We start from the raw sequence: 16768 nt of genomic DNA on the forward strand, positions 1-16768 counted from the left end.
ACACACACACACACACACACACACACACACACACACACACACCCCTTTATTGTCAGTCTTTAAGTCTCATTAAAACGAGATGCTCCTCAGTATCCATTTGCTAAATTGATCTGCTCTATAACAAAGTCACTGATGTGGCTGATGGCTCTAAATCCAAATTGGAATTTGTCCTCAGGCCACGTGCAGAATTGTGAGATGACCATTGGTATGTACCTACTGTCCTCTCTGCCCCTCTGACGTGCCACTTGGACACTTGCGATGGATGCTGTTGACAAGAATAAATGAGACAATAATATGATGCAAGAAAACTGAGAATTTGGTTTTTAACCTGAGGACATTCTAGAGCCTTAAAACTTTGTTTCAGTAAACAGTCAGAGGTGAGAGAGGTCACTCAGTTCAGACTCAGACTTCTGTCAGAGGCAAGAGTGTTTAAGTAGACTTAAAATGGGTGTTTATAGAGGGGAAAAAAGTTTTATAATTGACTGCAACCTGTTGCAAATGTTTTGTTACAGGAAAGGATAAGACTGTCACTGCTATTGTTCCTCCTTAAAATGTAAGTGAGCGCCTTGTGAAGAATATAAATGTTGCTTACAAAATAGAGGAGACAGGCTATCTATTATGGTCTGCAAGATCTAGATCTGCCAAAAAAATTACAATGCAATTTCAGTTTGTCAAGTCTTACACAGACTCTTCATCCTTGAATGCTTTGTAGTCACTGTAAGTAATACAATTAAGGTGCTAAACAAATGAGAATAAGAGGAGGCAGACATCAAAAAAATACAGACAAAAGAGAAAAAAATGTTTTCTGAAATATCTGATATATTTGAGGGCAGATGTAAGATTTACTCCACTATTAAAGAGTAGAAACGGGACATTATGAATTGCTTTGGCTGTGTTAAAATTTTGTTTGGTTTGATTTTCAATTTGTTTGCAAAAAGAAGTCTCTTCAAAAACCATTTGAATTTATTTTCTAAATAAAAAATATTCACATGCTTCAAAAAATCAAACAACGTAAAGATGGTATACATTGGAAAATCCCACTCTAACTCCCTGTCCTTCACCTTTTATTGGTTTCTTATGTGTCTTTCCAGAGTTCACACAAATAATACCAAATAATATATATTGTTCCCCTTTTATACAGCAAAGTTAGCATATTATACACTAACATGCACCTTGCTTTTTTCACTTGAAATATATCTTGGAGATCTCTCCATAGCAGTATACAGGGAATCACACTATCCTTTGTTTGCAATATAATATATAATATTCCATTTATAGACATAATTTATAATTTGTTTGACTCAAACCTCATTGATAGACATTTGAGTTTTTCTTCTCCCTCCCTCTTTCTCTCTCTCTCCCTCCACCCCAATCTCCCTCTCTTTTATTTACTATGTTCAATTTGCTGCAGTAAACAGCATATGTTCATATTTGAAATGAATCTATAGAATACATTTTTAGAAGTGGGATCATTGGATCAAAAGGTCAATGTGTTTATAATTTTGGTAGATATTGCCAAATTGTTCTCCATGAGAGATACATAAAAAGAATTTTTTTTTCCTGGCTTTATTATTTGTCACATCCCTGCAAAGTCAAAGACTTTACTGATCTTGTTCTTGATATATGAATCCTGGTTTGTGCAACTAAGATAGGGTTCTACCCAATTAGGCATGCAAAGCTTGGCACCTGAATTCAACACATAGATTTGCATGAGCAATGCACATCGTCTATCTTATGAGCCATCTTTCCTCTGGAATCTAATTTTTAATCATTGGTGAGATTTCCCCTCTGCAGGAGAAGGTATATGTATTATTTATCCGTAACAATGTATGAGAATTTGTTTCAGCTGAGTGCTCTTGAAAAGTGATGGATTAATAGCCCTGATACCCTCTGCTTATTGTCTACAGGAAGCTTTGATCAGAGCTGCTTCTTACAGATCAGTGAAATTCTTTTAGAGGAACTACTTGGTACTACGTGGTGAATAGGGAATATAGTGTGTCTGCACCCCCCACCCTTTCCAGCTTTATTGCTAATGTGCTGGCAAGGATGTTAGAATAATGCCAACTGTGAGCTTTTTTGATTATATGGGTCTCCTTAGAATTAACTCTTCCAAACTTCTTGGCTAGATACAGATACTAAAGTTGCTTTCAGAATATCTTTGAATGCTTATTTGGATTTCAGAGATGACCATCTTTTATTAGATCTTAGATCTAGAAAATCTTGCTGATTAGTTAATAAACATTAATGTCATTCAATGTGGTTTTCAAAGAGCCAATGCCATTTTTTGTGTAATTAAGCCATATTTCTTAGCTTAGTCCAAGTTCAGGGTCTAGAATGAATAAGGCCAGCCCAAAAAAGAAATAATCCTTAAAGGCAAATAATATTAATTCTTTAAAAAACATATTCCAGATCATCTGTGCTACAATTTGAACTCCTGATGTTTTCAGCTTGCAGTTAAGTGATTATTACCATGATACTAATCTATATGAAAAAATTTAGAAATAATTTTTACATCAGGATTTTTTTTTTTTACTTTGATTTTAAGAAACAAAACTACTGAATGGCTTGTATCAAAAAGACAAGAAATAACAAGTGTTGGTGAACATGTGGAGAAAAGGGAACCCTCATGCACTGTTGGTGGGAATGCAAACTGGTACAGCCAGTCTGGAAAACAGTATGGAGCTTCCTCAGAAAACTAAAAAGAGAAGTACCATAGGATTCAGTAACTCCACTTCTGAGTATTTACCCGAAGAAAACAAAAACACTAATTCAAAAAGATATATGTTTATTGCAGCATTATTTACAATAGCCAAGATATGGGAGCAACTTAAATGCCCATTGATAGATGAATGAATAAAGAAGGTGTGGTGTGTATACATAGTGGAATATTACTCAACCATAAAAAAGGGAAAGCTTGCCATTCATGACAGCATGGATAGACTTAGAGGGTATTATGCTAAGTGAAATAAGACAGAGAAAGACAAATACCATATGATTTCACTTATATGTGGAATCTAAAAAGACAAACGAGCAACAAAACCAGAGAGAGAGAAACAGACTCATAAATTCAGAGAACAGGGGCACCTGGGTGCTCAGGTCATGATCCCAGGGTCCTGGGATGGATCCCTGCATTGGGCTTCCTGCTCAGCAGGGAGTCTGCTTATCCCTCTCCCTCTGTCTATCCCCCTGCTCTTGCTCTCTCTCTCTCTCTACATCTCAAATAAATAAATGATATCTTTAAAATTAAGTAAATAAATACAGAGAACAAACTGGTAGTTGCCAAAGGAGAGGGGGTGGATGAAAGGGGTGAAGGTGATTAGGAGGTACACACATTCAATTATAAAATAAATAAGTCACAGAGATTGAAAGTACAGCATAGGGAATATAGTCAAGAATATTGTAATACTCTTATTGTGGTGAGCATTTTGTAATGTATATAATAGTTGAATCACCATGTTGTACACCTGAAACTAATTTAATATTATATGTCAACTATACTTTGATTAAATTTTAATTTTTTTAATTCAGAAAAAATTAAAACCCAACAGACTACGTGAACATCCCATTTTATGAACATTAATCTAGATGTCTAAGAATGAGGATTCCAAGGCAGTAAGAGAAGTAAACATCCAGATGTGTGATGCCCTTCAGAATCATTTCATTCTGAATGTCTTTACTGTTTAGGAGAAGTCTTCAGGAGCATAACTGCTTCCACATGACCTCATCCATTTCAAGGATCCTGCTATGGATAACTACCATTTTTCAGGGAGAATGTAAGTATAGCCTTAGATGTCTCGATAGCCTTATTGAACTCGATCTAGGAGGTCGAATGTCATCGAATCAGTGATTAAGGGGTAGAAACAACTACACTACAGAAATATCTGGAACCTCCATGACAGATCATACAACAAAGCAAAACATTCTGTTGTAGAGGGCTTGCAAATTTATTCAAGACACCAGCATCCCAGATTCAGTTCTCTGGGAAGCAGACATTAAGGTAGAGTTGGAAGTGCAAAGGGCTTATTGGGGAATAACCCCTGGGAAAGTGAAGGGGTACAAGGAGAGGCCACAGACCATGCTGTAGACCTGACAGTCTGCCAGCCCAGTATGATGCTCTGGAGCAAGGAGGAGTCCTGCCTGGGGCCCACGACCAACGCTTTTCTCAGTCATCAATTGGGGAAACACAATGAGAACATAACTTCAGCTTGAACACTGATGTAAATCCTGAAGGAGCCAATGGCTGGAAGCTGTCAGCTAACCATACTCCTTGTGGCAGGAAAGCATTTCCTTTCTTGATGGGGGATCTGAGCCGTGCACCTTTGTATCTACCACAGACCACTCCATGCAATGTATAGATCCAGTTCTCCATGATGAGGACCAGCTCCTCTCATGCTCTGGGGGCTCTCTCTTCCTGAGTGGAACATTAGAAGAGGGAAGTTAGGGGAATGAACCATAGCCCCTGTCACTGCAATTGATTTCAGGGGCACAACTGGTACCTATTGTCTCCCTCTTCGACTGTCCATCTTATCACCTTAGCTGTCACCTCTGCTGGTCTGTGTTTACCTAGTGGTTTCTCCCAAACCCTAATTCCTACATAGCCTGAGCCCCTGGGAACCATATGCTGCTCAGACTTGGGCAAGGGAGTACTGAGAGCCACCAAAATGGGTCACCTGAGCCCCACACACATTATCCCTTGAACCCGTCATGTGACATCAGCCCCCCCCATCAAGGTCAGTGACACCTAACAGGATGGTAGCCCATCTTCTTCCCAGCTAGTCTCTGAACACAGAGCCCAAGTGCCCACACAGCATCGCAGCCATAGTGTATAGCTCCATGGGACTCTCGCTGGGTCCCCTGGTGAGAGTGTGCCCTCTCAGGGATGACGATGTCAAACTGCACAACCCAGAGACAAGGGGTGGGAAGCACAAAGTCCCTCAGTTATCACTGGGAGTAGTGGCAAGCAAGGCCACCTCTGCTTCCACACGTCGGTTCCCAGATCCATGTATTCTTCCTACGGGGGACACTGACTGCATCACACAAAGGTCTCGATACATCCGCAGTATCCTGGAGGGTGGCACCTCCAGGAGGATGCAATTCTATGCCTATAGGTCAGGCATTCTGCAAGCCTCTTATTAATGGTAATGGCTGAGGTCCTGTGGGCAGGAAAGGTGAACCTAGACCACAGAGTAGAGGTCTACTCCTGGGAGAAGGAGCTACCGACCCCTCCAATGTAGTCATTTTGCCTCCAAGCGGCCAGCTGGTCTCTCCAAGGAACAGAGACATGCGGAGGGCTTAGCTTTAGTCTCTGTGATTGGCAGGTTGTACACTCAGAGGCAATGGAAGCTAGTTTAGCCTCGCTAAATGGGAGTTCCTGCTCCTGGGCCTCTTCATAACCTCCATCCCTGCTGTGTGGCCACTTCATATATGTCGCCCATTGTACCAACACTGACAGAGCCTGCCTCACAGCAATTGGCGAAGTCATTTTGTCTACTTGGTTGTTTAGTCCCTCTTCTGTAGTGGATGCTTTTTTTTGCGGGTGTTAACATATGATACAAAGATCTTCACACTTCGTGTCGATTCCCATCTGTCTATCCACATGTCTCTACTCCAGGCTCCTTGTCACTGATTTTCCAAGCTTTATTCTTCCAGGTCATTATCTAGCTGGCTATATGATTCACCACTACCTACAAGGCTGTGTATGGTCTGACCTCAGAACACTTCTCCTTTGACACAAAGTACACGACAAAATATATTGCCTCAAGTTCTAACACATTAGGAAGATGTCCCCTTATCGCTGTGTTTCAAAGCTACCCCTGAGTGAGGCTGTAACAGCTACCATCTGCTTTAGGCTTTCATACGCACACCAAGCTGAGTCATCCATACACCAAGTTTAGGCTTTTTCCTCCTCTTTCAGCTCATTGTGTGCACCCCCCACCCCACATATAGCCGTATGTGTAATTTGGGCTAGGGGAGTGCTGGTGCAGCTATGGCAGGTGGTGTGGAGTCTGTGCTACTGGTCAGGCAGCTCGCCATTGCCAGTCCCAGATTTACCATCTCCATCTTATGATAGATTGCTATTGGATCCACCTGACTTTATGACTTGGGGGATCCAATAGGACCCAGGTCATGATGGGGTGTTCTGGACACATGGTCACTTGTATCTTGGTCAAATGTTCCATCACAAAGCCCAGTTTCATGCCACGAGTGGGTTTTCAGGAGATGTGGTTATTCTTTGCTGCAGATGCCATGACCTTGCTCTAAAACTCCAGGTGCCTGCATTGTGGTTCTCCCACTAGGGTTTGCAAGAAACTCCCCATTTTATCTTTTTTTCCACCACTGACACCTCCAACAAAGGGTCTACTGAACATATGACCCAGTGTCAAGGTTACTTGCATTTCAGCCTTGAGCTGAGTTATTTCTGCTCTCAGCCCAAGTCAAAGTTGGCTGAATTCCATATCACTTGGAATGGGGGCTGGAGCAGTTTTCCTAGGTATGGAATATGTGGCCTCCAGAACCCAAGGAAACCAACAAAAAAGGAAGAATTTATTTGTAAAGAGGTTGCAAGATATAGTAATTTGCCTTTTACTTTGGAGGAGAGGTCTCAGTAGGTCCCTGACTACTGGATTCCTAAAAACTTTACTGAGGTACTAGCCCTGGATCTTTGAGGGATTTATCTCCCATCTTTTGGAGCGCATGTGTCTTCCCAAGGCCTCTTGGCTGTAGCCTTCTTTTGCTCATTATGCCCAGTCAGCTTGATGTTACCGGAGTAATGAATCAAGGTGATGTTCTATAGGATCCAAATGGTCCATATCTCAGCCCCAGGGCAAAACTATACACGTAGATTGCTATCTGTCCCATTTGAATGTGAACTACTTCTGATTCTTGTTCCTGATTCAGACAGAGAAAAAAAGTATTTGCTGAATGAATGGCCACATACCATGTACCTGAATCCATATTAATCAACTCTAGCAAAGATACCATGTTAACAGAGGAGCTGTAAATTAGCACTACTGCGTGATTGAGCTTGCAGTAGTCAACAGTCATTCTTCAGGATCCATCCTGGCCAGCTAAATGGAAATATGGTAGAGTCCACCACCCTTGCTCTATAAGAGTGAGCTGATCTTTACTATCCTCCTCTGACCCCCAGTGCAGTACTCTTATATTTGCTACCTTAGCTGGAGTGGGGAGATCCATTTCCTTCCTTGCTAGGATAGTTCTTACATCAAAGACAAAAGGCCCAATGGGCCAAGTACAATTACAATCCCAATTACAATTAGGACTTGGAAAATGACATCCAGGTGGGTCCATAGCCCCTGTGGACCCACTATAAGCTGGACTTGGGCAGAACCACTTTTTTTCCTAGTCCCTAGGTATTCCCACTCTACCAGGGACTTTGGGTATCAATCTTAACTCAAACCCCTTATCCAACAGTCCTCCAACTATGTAGGAATTCTTCTTATCTCTTTCTACTAGAGTCCCTAGAGTAAATGGCCATAAGTCTTTGGGGGAAGGAGTGGGAGAATCATTACCACACATACATGTCATGGTCTTGAAGTTTCCTTCTCTTTGGGGACCTGGTTACCTTTTTAGTGTACAGGATCCATGTTTGAAAACTGACTCAGATCTATCATCTGAGCAAGGGATCAAACATTTGGAGGGTGGGAAGACAACTGCCTCAGTCGCTTGATCAACAATTTTTGTACTTTTTAATTATATATGGTAAGCAATCCCATTGTCAGCGGCTCATCTACTTTGCCCTGGAATGCCAAGCTCTATTAATCATCTCCTTAACTCTCGATGGATCGGGCCCCCTTGGCTGCCACTCTGATCTGCTTGGTCACTATGAAGATTATGACCTCCTTGGCTTCAGGTAGTAGAGTGCTGCCCCCTGGTCTCTATCATTTCAGGAGCCCATCTCCTCCACTGCTATCAGGTAGCCAAGTTTTATGATCACCTGTCCCGCCATCAGCCCTGGCCTGCAGAGGGGAGCCACCCCTGAGTTTCTTAGTGATGCTAGTGCTTCTCTCACCAGTATAGTTCTGCTGGCTTTGGTGGAGGATGTGTCTGTCCTCTGGGACTTAGCATGGGACATGATCATTTGGTGGGTCTCCCAGACTCACATAATATATCTGATCCAGCATGTTTGCTTCTCTGAGCCTTTAATCCCTTCTACCATCTGCCACAGTAATCCAGACATTTCAGCATCACTCAGCGTGGGCCTTCACTTTTTTTCCAGGCTTCCAGGAGCTGACCTAGCAGCGAGTTTGCTCCACCCCCTGGGGTCCTTGCATGTTAAGGCCTGTATCCCTAGAGAGTGCCCCCAAATCCAAAAACCTTCCTTTATTCTCTGTTATTGCCCAGTCTCCTTGACTGAGCACCCTCACAATCCAGTCCCATGGATACTCCCCTCCCCTGTCCCATGCCAGAATGTGCTGGTAGGTCCTGTAATTCCTTTGGAATGTGGCCCCTTTCCTCCCTCGTCAGGCCCAACATGTCCCTGGCTGGGTTCTGCTGCCACTTGGCCTTGATTATAGGCCTGGCAGTCAGAAGAGGAGATGGGAGCAGCTTCTGAGGGGCATGAATCGTCTCTGTTGTCTTCCTGTGCTAGGATAAATGTTAGCTCTTAATGAGGTGGAGTGGGACATGTCTGAGGGCTTGGAAATTTTGAGAAATCTGGAGAGTCAAAATCTATCTACCCAAATAATGCCATCACACACACACACACACACACACACATGTATGAGCATGTACAGATATATAATCTATATATGTAATTATATTGCATTAAATACACATACACAAGATTTTTCCAATTAGGTCCTGATTTTGGCATACTGGAGCTGCCTCTGTTGAGCACTAGGCTCTCCAGAGCAAAACTGCTCATTAGAGAAGGCTTGCTTTGGGTGGAAAGTGCTGGACTCTTGTTCTACCACCTGCCCAGTCACTGGCTGGGGGCCGCCCCAGGAAGAGTATGCCTTTTGCTCCTCCACTGAGGCTAAGTCTGAAGGAGCTAACATCTGGAGACTGATGGCCAACCACACTTCTCACTCCATCAATTCCCACTGGCTCAAATCTGACGATCTCTTTCATGGGAAAGATACAGGAAACCTAGGAAATATAACACAAAACAAAAACAATCAGCACATAAGGTCCATTCCACTTGTTTTTAGGGAGTTACATTTTTTGGTTTTGTTTGAGGCGTCTTTCCTGCTGTCTGAAAAGCAGCATCAATCTTTGCCACCTTTGCAAAGTGCATGCATCTTGGGTTACTAGCTCCAGGCCCACCCCACCCCCCCACCCCACCACCACCTTCCGTCTACATCTTGTCAAAAATCTTCGCTCACTTCGCACCTTCAACAAAACAAGCCCTCCTGCCCACATGACATGGCAGAAAAGAAGATTTTTGTCATTCCCCCTTCTGTGACCGTTGAGCAGACACCCAGAACACACACTCACTGACCAGCTTCCCAGCCCAACCAGTGATAAGCCAGGCCAGTCTCCCCTCAAGCACCTGGCACCAGCCCGCACCCAGATTCTCAAAGTCACTCTGACTCACTTACACCACCATCTTGTGTACTTGGTTATGCCCAGAGGGATTTATCCCAGTGCTGTCTCAAGGATGCATTTAATAGGGGTCAAAAGGGCTGAGATATTAATTTCCTTGAGTGCACAAAGAAAGAAAACCAAAGCAATTAAATGTCACTAGCAGTTTTTCAAATAGAGCCAAACGTTTTGCTTTAAGACATTTAGGTTGACTACAGGAGTAAAGTCTTCATACAGACTAGGCAAGGAGAATGCTTTTCTAGGAGGTCTTAGATTTGCATTTAATTTTATTTTAAATCAGCACCCTAAAAGTTAGATTTTCTGTTATGTAGACATGTGCCTTTCAGATGCAAAAGTCCTTTGACATCTGTAAGGAAATCTACGTGGAGGGTTCATAATAGTAGTGTAGAGTAGGCTTAATGTGCAAAACCTACTAAATTATCATAGGTTTGGGGGAAAATGTTGAATAAGGTAGACTAAAATATTAGTTCCCCAGGCACTCTTGATCATTTTAGGACAACTTGCTCAAAACTGGAATTACAGTTTTTCATACAATGGGCATTTAAATGTCTAGTCAGAGAAAAATCTGGAGTAATTTTTGAATATTTTGTCTTAGTTTATGCCTTTAGGCTGTTTTCCTCATCCTGAATCAAATCTAACATGTACAATGCCTCTTAAATTATTTACTTACTGCAAATTTTCATCAGGAGGGGTCTGTCACCACCTTCTCCCTCCGAGGACCATCCTGGGGCCTCAATGGAGGTTTTCAGGACACAGTTTAGTTCTTTTCCTGGTGAAAGAGCATGCCTTACACTGGTTACCTCCTTCCCTTTTATAGGATCGTGCCCTGGCCCTATCATGCTGCACAGTGGCATATCAGAGAGAAAAGGGAAGGAATAAAACCTAGAAAAGTATGAAAAAGTGCCTTTAAGTACTTCATGCATACCTGTGAAAAAACCAGAGTAGAGTCTATCTGTGGCTACTGTTCAAAACCAGAGACACACACACACAAAAAAATGTTAGTAGAAAACCAACTTCATTTAAATGTTAGAGGCAGCAGCTTTGTTTGCAGTTCTAATCCCATGAGGTGGATGCTAATTCTGTAACATTATACAGTTGCCTTTTTTTTGGGTACAAAGGTAGAAGGGGGGTTTTCTTTTGTGTTTTTCAGTGCAAAGTGATTCTGATCAGAAAGGACCAAGGTTTCAGCTCCAAGTACCTGACATTTCCATCTGAATCTACTTTTTTTTTTTTTTTTTTTAAGAGGGGGAAAGAAAGGTCTAGTTTTTCAGGAAAAGAACCTCTCTACGCAATCCTGAAACTGATCTTTAGATTTTCTTTTCCTTAATCAATAGAAAAAAACTTGATTGCAACCTAATACTTATCTGACTCTAGCGCAGGACTAACTGAATTTTTGGTTTTACGAGGAGGGGATTCAGACATCATTTCAGGAATCAGAAATAATTGGCAGCAAGTAGGAGAGAACTGACATGAATTCTTGTTTTACCTAATTTTTACCTGGTTTACCAAGATTTGGCTTAATATTTCTGACAGTTCTTCCAGTCTCTACAGAACAGGTTAGTGACATTTTTTCATAAATACAAATACTTAAATGCATCCTCCTTACTGCTCTCTGAACTGTTTCCCTAAGGGCTTAAGTCTTCACCTCACACGGCTTCTCACTCTGCTATAGCTACGTGTGATCTCTGCTAGTCTTACTACCATTTTCAGCAAATGGACTAATATTTATTATGTGCTTGAGATCTCAATGTGTCCGTCTGACATTGAAGATTTGCAATAAAGCTCTCACAGGGTAAATCCACTGATTTTCCATGGAAATTTGGCTGAAGAATTGCAATAGCTTCCAATAATAGGAGGAGGGTTTTTATTTTTGAGAAATCTGTCGGGAGCAAACTGCACGTTCTCTTCCATGCACTTGGTTCTCGCGCAGGTGTATGCAGAACTTGGAGCTTGCATGGTGTTTGCGTCTCAGCTTTGTGGAGGGGCACAGACCATCCACGCTCCTAATGGAGGGTAAAGCTGCCAGTTCAACTGATCGTAACTAAGATGAAAACGAGTTCACTTTTGTGATGTTCCTTCTTTAATTAATTTGCTGGATTGGCTCCCTACTATAGAGAAGGTGATGGCCAAACTCACTGACTGCAGAAACACATTGTGCTTTAATCGACTTTTATTTGATCCTGATTGAAAGCTGTTTTAAAAATTAGGAGAGCCAGGTCTTAGAGAGGATGGATGTTTGTTCTAGAGACACAACACAGGACCTGCATCTTTAGAGTTTGGTCCTATTTCTTGTGCTTGGTAGCTGCAGGATGGTTGGGTTTCCTTTACTCTTTGCCACCCTCATTGATTCCATATAATTTCCTGACAATTTGGATGATCTTGTTATACTTCCAAACTGGCTTCTCCTAGGGGGAGTCTAATTTGTTCATGAAGCATTGAACTTAGGAGGACCTGCCAGCATTTGGGGAATTTCAACCTGATGCAGAAGTGTTGATGTTGTTATGTGAATTTATTCTATGATGGTTGTGATGTGTCTTGGGATTTGCCACCAAACACACCTGGTGTTCTATTTACTCTGGCAAGCTGGGGATTTTTTTTTCTTTTTCTTTTTAAAATTCCAGGATGAATTATTCATCATTACTTAGAATTTGGGTCTCTTTCATCTTCGCACTCGTACGGCACCAAGGTGAGTACTACAGAATTCCATAAAGCTCTTGATTAGCGTGTTCTTGAATTTATAAGGAGCTACTTTGGTTGGAACTGTAACTGTCAGGGCAGCTGTACATGTGTCTGCAGATACAACAAGAAAAATGTGAATCAAATTCTGTTGTCAAGGGCAAAATACATTAACTTTGAATGATGTTCACTTATATTCTTACTTTTTCTTATTTAACTTCAAACGCAATTTATATATGCCAGGTTGCCCCATGTTAATGGAAGAGGTCTTCAAAAATAATGTGAATAGTTTTCATTAAAAGTATATGGTGTAGGTAATGTGTGCATCCCATACCTGATGATTGATCCCAACTAGGACATTTAATTGTGGCATAAGTTTTAAAGCGTTTTCTAAAAACATATTTGTTTTAGCTCAAATCAAGAAGTCCCGATGGCATTAATGTCTTTAACTTGTGAATCAGTGGCCTTTTACAATGGCAAAAATCTAAAACTTTTGGGAAGTGAAACAAGAAAATTCTTCCCCTCCGTGATTCCTTCTTCTCTGTGTAACTTTGCCCCAGGGTAGGCGAGAGATCACAAACGTTTCTTTCTACGATTTTTGTATTTTAGGCAAGAAAGATGGGAAGGTCTATATAGATTTGAAACATTTATGACTAAAATTCTAAGGCACCTTTCTTTGTTTTGTTTGTTGAGGTTAGTGGCACGTGATTACAAGTCTAAGTATACAGATCTGTGAGACATGCGTGGCCCTAATATTTTTCCAGGGTTGGATAAACTTAAACAGTAATATTATATAAACGACAATGTGAAACTGCATAACAACAATGAGAGTCCCACAGACCCTAGCCTCCTACTCCTGCTCTAGGAAAATTGTGTTTTATTCAGTGGGAAAAAAAGTTCTGGGAACATAGTTAAGTTTATTGTGAAATTCTCAGCCTAAAGCCAGAATGGGTAGGGACAGTCTTTCTTTAATTAACTCTGATGCTAATGATAGGCCATGTACACGTTCTATTTTTATAATAGTAGTGGCTTTGAAGGTAGAAACTACTGTAGTTTCAACCTCCTTCCCTTTATAAAGCACCTTTCTCATTCAACACATATTGATCAAGTATTTATGATATTGGGTTTCTTCACAATTTGTATTCTTCTTAAAATAAAAAATTTTGAGTAGTCAATTCATTCCTGTTTAAAATCATGAACTAGTTAGGATCACTCATGAAGAGAAGAATCTTGCATATTTGCCTTACTTTTGGAGCAGAGAAAGAAGTTAGGGACCATACTTTCTTCTCTCCTCCATGAGAGGTATGGATTTTCCTTCTCCTAGGCAGATGGGCCAACACTTCCCAAAACATGAATTAATCTTTTCATTAAAACGATTACAATTCAGTGTGAATTCCAGCTCTTATTCATGCTTGGACATGACTCCTGAAACGTTCCCCATGGAGGATAAATCCATGACATGATTTGATTTGTTATTATTAATTTGAGAAAGTACATCGCCCTTCACATATAATAAGTACCTACGCATAATGCTATATGATAGGGATTATAAAGAGGTTAAAAAAAAATCCTACCTTCTAGGAATTTGGAATTTGTTACTTCTGTGTAAATACGAATTTTAAAGAGCCCTTTTGGCCTACTAATTGTGGCATTAAATAAAGAACGTCGACTCAGGGCCCCTCTAATTGCACTAGCTACAGCATTCCTTACGATTCAGATTTGGTTGGCTTCCCAGAAACTTCCAGGGCTTGGGGACCAATGCTTATGCACTAATGAACTGGGCTAGTTTCCCCACTTTCCTCTGATGGTAGCCACTGGAAACAGATTAGCTTTCCGACCAGGCAGATCTCTCTGGTTCCCTGCTCCAGAAGGAGAGAAGCTGGCCCTTGGCCAGGCACTGCTGTCCTGCCTTCTGACCACTCTGCATTCTCCCTTCCATGAGCTGTTGTATCCTCGATAAAAACTCCCAAAGGAGCAGGATGGTCCTCGGCCAGGTGCTCGCCGGCCTCTCAGCTCCATCGGCACAGAGCGGGGACTTTCCAAGGAAAGGCCCTGACCCGAGAAGGGGGTGTTAGCATCTGGATTACAGTGAGGAGCTACCTCGAGTACTATGGCCAGAAGCCCCTAGTGGATTTGCCACTGTCCCTGAAAACTAACAAACAATTTAAAGAAAAAGGAAGAAAAGATGATGTTCTGTTGTTCTATTTTCATTCAAGAGAAGAAGGGATGGCGGCAGAGAAAAGATGCACCCCAAATGTAGGTTCTGTCCTAGATGCCATTGGACCTGATCATGAGTAACGTAGACCCTGGGAAAATTGTTGAATTTCTCTCACTGAACGGGGCCCCCTTTGCAAGCCTTGGGACGAGAAACTTCTGAGGAATAAGCCAGGTTGCCAGGAAGGGTGGTGGTGTGGTTTACCGGAGGGAAGCTGTGTGTGTTTGTGCCATGACTCTCACCCTTCACCGGGGTAATGAGTAAGAGCCCCATGCATCCTCTCCCAAGGGTTCTCGGGGCCCAGCCTCCCTTGTCCCAGAGGCTCCCATGTCTGTCTTTTGTAAACAGGAGCTGGGCAGAGAGCCCTCTTGCAGGGCCAGGGCTCAATGGAGGTCATTCACAGGCCAGTTACTACAAACTCTCTCCTCCCACTTCTGTCCTGGTTCCAACTGTTGTTTATTTCCTTCTGGGATCCGGTATCTTCCCCTACTGTGTAGCAGGAGGGAGGGGACTCCTTTCAGGAAAAGACACTATAGTAGAATGCTGGAGCCAGCAGGGAGGTTCATAGCCATAGGGCCACCTTCTCTCAACCTGCCATGTGGTGGGAGATGAAGCTGTCCTACACCATGCCAGACCGAGAGGCCGGCTCTCAGGGTTCTGAGAGCTCCAGGCTGGGGTGATTTAACAACCTTCCAGCCAGTTTTAACCATTGCTCTCTCCAGAATGTATGGAAGCATAGCAATGAAGCCTGAAGTGATTTCTCCTAAGGAGAAATGGCATCGCTCCCATTCTCCCCTTTCCAGAGGCAGAAGATAATGCATTGTGTACAGCTTAGGGTTAGGATAAATGAAAAGGCAGTCTGAACTGCATTTTGTTTGTAAGACTTACTGAAAGAAGCTGGCTTTAGCGGGTGGGAGGGAAGTAGTTTGCCAAGCAGAAGACGGCTCTGCCATCTATCTAACTACCATCTCTCTTGACAGCTCAGCCCGGGGAGCTCATGTATCCATTCTGGCAAAATGACACCAAAACCCCTAAAGTAGACGACGGAAGCTCATCTGAGATTAAGTTGGCCACCCCCATTTTCTTCTTTGGCGTTCCTTACCGCACCATCTATGTAAGTGGAGGGGCAGGCCAGCTGTGGCTCTCTGGCTCTCCCCTTTGTTTGTCATTAAGGAAAACATTTTAAATACCTTCATCCAGGACTCCGGGAATGGAAGATTTATTAGCAGCCAGAACGACAAGTTCTGAGATTTCATGAGCTGATAGGTTTTATGATTAAGAAAGTCAAAGGTATATTTAATGGCTAATGTTCATAGTAGAGGAGTATACAGGGCAATAAATTGATTTTGTGGGTGATTAAGCACAGAAGTGAAGCAGAGGCCCCAATGCCATGAACATTATTTCTGCTACTCAACAAGATAAAAAGATACACTGAACTACAATAGGAGCAATATCATTTTTCTTTCCCTTCTGGGGGTGTGAAAAGTTTAGGCATCTGTTGTTCTTAGGCTTCCTACCAATTTGGAACAGAGCCAGAGCATAGTAGAGGGGTAATCAACTATTATATATAAATTGTTCGCAGAATGGGCCATCCTTGTTGGGTCTGAGATATGCCACGGGGTCCCATCATCAAACCTGCATGAAGAAATGGTACTGTTTGCTGTCAGAGCCCTCCTGGGCATCTGTGTTCTCAGGCTATTTTTCTTCGGATCCCTGAGTTTGTTGCTTGTGAGACTGTTGCACATTGAGAAGGTTCAGAGCAATTGAACCTGTCTTTATCTTGGGCTTTAAAGCATGGGGCGAGCCCTATGTCCATTCTATCACACCCTATTCTATTCTGCGTCTTGCCTTGAAGGAAGAGCTGAAATTCCCACACCTCTGTCTCTGGCCATCGCTGCATCTGGGACCTCTATATTCCCCAAACTTTGTTGTATAGCTCAGGACTGATTCCCATCAGAAAATAATTCCCTTGTCCATTACCTAACCAGTGGTCCTTGAACCACATTGCCTCGGTGCCTGTTAGAAATGCCGCTTCTCGGGGCCTACCTGCAACCTGCTGAATCAGAAACTGGGAAGGGAGCCCAGTCATCTGGGTTTTCATGAGCCCTCCAGGTGATTCTAATGCCCACAAAAGTTTGAGAACCCCTGACCTTAACTATGGAATATAAGCAAAATACACCAGAGTCAATACCAACTCCCTCTGCTAGTCTGTGTTTTAAAGATAGCTGCTCCTCCCTAGCAAACACATTGCTCTGGCATCCCAAAATGCCTTTTGGGTTCCACTTACAGCAGAGCCTCCTTGTTCTATAATAG

At 42.4% G+C, this 16768-nt stretch overlaps 1 protein-coding gene across 2 annotated transcripts in view; it reads left to right on the forward strand.

The window, feature by feature from the left end:
- Positions 1–16768, forward strand: part of LOC118013327 (tubulin-specific chaperone cofactor E-like protein) — a 160120-nt gene that overhangs the window by 78932 nt on the left and 64420 nt on the right. The window contains exons 8-9 of one of the 2 annotated variants that reach the window (XM_035009153.1): positions 12186–12250; positions 15436–15569. In XM_035009153.1, coding sequence (XP_034865044.1) covers positions 12186–12250; positions 15436–15569 — 199 coding nt within the window. Of the gene's footprint in view, positions 1–12185; positions 12251–15435; positions 15570–16768 lie in introns of those variants that run through there. The other variant, XM_035009154.1, reaches the window with a different exon arrangement.

The sequence above is a fragment of the Mirounga leonina genome, unplaced genomic scaffold (assembly GCF_011800145.1).
Source record: "Mirounga leonina isolate KUSES-001 unplaced genomic scaffold, KU_Mleo_1.0 Mir_153, whole genome shotgun sequence".
NCBI lineage: Eukaryota > Metazoa > Chordata > Mammalia > Carnivora > Phocidae > Mirounga > Mirounga leonina.